This window comes from Palaemon carinicauda, chromosome 6 (genome assembly GCF_036898095.1).
Source record: "Palaemon carinicauda isolate YSFRI2023 chromosome 6, ASM3689809v2, whole genome shotgun sequence".
Classification (NCBI taxonomy): Eukaryota; Metazoa; Arthropoda; class Malacostraca; order Decapoda; family Palaemonidae; genus Palaemon; species Palaemon carinicauda.
Window position 1 is genome coordinate 47,578,384 of NC_090730.1, and position 2,500 is coordinate 47,580,883.

Sequence of the window (2,500 nt, forward strand, 5' to 3'; positions counted from 1 at the left end):
TAACCAACTGGAAGTATGCAAATGCCTCTGTAGTTTCCACATAAAGTGCGATCTCTTTTTTTTTATGTAGTACTGCCAGAATCCCTTCATCCCAGTCTGATGGCCTTACTTCATTCTCCCATAAGCTGTACATTAAGCTAATAATCTTATCATGGAGAGCCTGGCCCCCATACTTGATTAGTTCTGCTGCTATATTATCAATCCCAGCTGCTTTATTATTTTTACGTTTTCTTATAGCATCTGTAATTTCCTCTTGGGTTGGTGCCTCCACATCATCGATATTTCCCTCCATCTCCATTTCATCCACTGGGTTATGGGGTGGTGGCCGATTGAAAAGCTCCTTAAAGTATTCTTTCCACCTTCTTTGTATATCTTCTTTTCCAATAATTATGTTACCTTCTTTATTTCTGATGAAGTTCATTCTTGGCTGGAATCCATTTCCCATCCTATTAATTTCCTGAAATTGCTTTCTCCTTTTTCCATGAGCTCTATTTTCTTCAATTTCTCTCAGTTCCTCTCCTACCTTCTCTCTTTTCTTTCTTCTGTTTGTGCTTGTTGCTAAATTTCTAGACACTCTTAAATCTTCTCTTTTATCAAGGTTAGCCCTGTCTTCTATCCATTTAATCCTACAGCGTTTTTTTCTTTCAGCAGCACTTTTACACTCTTCGTCAAACCAATTATTCCTTCTACGTGCATTGATACATGGTCCTAGAGATTCAATAGCGACTTCAGTCACTACTGACTTTATTGTGTCCCAGTCCGATGTTATTTCCTCTTTTTCCAGTAGTCCAAATCTATTTTGTACATTTATAGCATAGGCAATTCTTACGTCTGTCTTTTCTAGTTTTTCTATATATGGTTTGATGGTTTGTATTGTTGTTAATATCTTACTTTTTAATCTAACTCTGAGATTTCCAACCACTAATATATGGTCAGAGTCACAATTTGCACCTCTGAAAGCCCTAGTATTAAACAGAGCTGATCTAAATTTCTTTTTAATCATTATATGGTCAATTTAATTTATAGTGTTAACATCAGGTGAAATCCAAGTTCCTTTATAGGAGTCCTTATGGGGAAAAATAGTACCTCCGATGACCTTAGATTTTGGAGTGCAAATGTTGCCAATCTAATCCCATTATCATTGCTTTCTTGATGAAGACTATGGAGGCCGATAGACCCTTGGAAAGCATTATATATATATATATATATATATATATATATATATATATATATATACATATATATATATATATATATATATATATATATATATATATATATATACCTGTATTTATATATATATATATATATATATATATATATATATATATATATATATATATATATATATATATATTTCTTACTTATAACTGTAATCGAACAGTTTAACATGTTTTTTTCAAAGAGGCCCATAAAAGAAACACAGGAAATATAAATAAATCACACTATATTTCGGTCAATAAACATCGACCCTCTTCAGGATGTAAAGTAAAAATGAGGAATACAGTGGAGAGTGACGGTTTATATACAAAAGCAAAAGGGTGTGTTCAATTGTTCTACAGTTGTTATAATTGCTGGAAGGATTAGCCAAATCTAATTACATCCAGGTGCGTCTTCTTATTGTTGAGCCGCTCGGAGGAAGTCTTGACCTCTGATGCATATCTGGTGGTCGGTCTCCGTGGATTATCTTCTTAATGATAGGGTTGAGAAGAGTATTGTCCACTGTGTCAGCTGTCCATTGGCCGCCAGATAGGTTCATTGTGTTTGATTGATTTATGATGGCTGATTCCAGGATTTTCCTTCTGTACAAACAGGTACTCTTAAAAAGCAAGACGACTCACTCCAGTTAATCTGGTGCCCTAAATCCCTAAGGTGAACGAAAATCTCCGAGTATTCATAGCCATATCTAACAGATCTTTTGTGTTCGCATAATCTTTGAGATAGGGAGCGGCCCGTTTGCCCAACGTACACTTTTTCACAATCCCCACATGGTACTTTATAAACGCCGGATTCTATATCTCTTTTATTTTGATAAACATTAATAAGGGCGCTTCCTATGGTCTTGGGATATGAAAAAACAAAGGGGTTCTCAGTTTTTAAATTATTTGTTATATTTCTAATACTTTCTATATATATGGGAGTTTTATCTTATTTTTAAAATCTCTTTGGTTAGTAACATAATGATCTTTATAATATATCGTGTTGGCTTTGTTGATGGCCTTTTCTATGACATACGTCGGGTAGAATAGCTGGGCAAGTTGTTTACGAATGATTTCAAATTCTTTATTTAGGTAGGCTGGGGAACAGATTCTCAAACCTCTAAGAAATAGATTGTAAGCAACTCCAATTTTTACAGAAATGTCGTGATAACTAAAGAAATGAATGTAGGAAATAGAGAAAGTTGGTTTTCTATACACAGTGAAATTATATCCCGTCGATTCCCTTATGATTAGTATGTCCAAAAAAGCTAATTTTCCATCTTTTTCCCATTCAGTTTAGA

The 2,500-nt window shown here is 34.1% G+C and overlaps 1 protein-coding gene across 1 annotated transcript in view; it reads right to left on the bottom strand.

Annotated features, from left to right (window-relative positions):
- LOC137642983 (uncharacterized) overlaps nucleotides 1-1,003 on the bottom strand; it is a 1,059-nt gene extending 56 nt beyond the window's left edge. Inside the window, exon 1 of the mRNA XM_068375842.1 lies at nucleotides 1-1,003. This exon is cut by the window's left edge and continues 56 nt beyond it. Coding sequence (XP_068231943.1) covers nucleotides 1-1,003 — 1,003 coding nt within the window.
- Nucleotides 1,004-2,500: the final 1,497 nt, after the last annotated feature.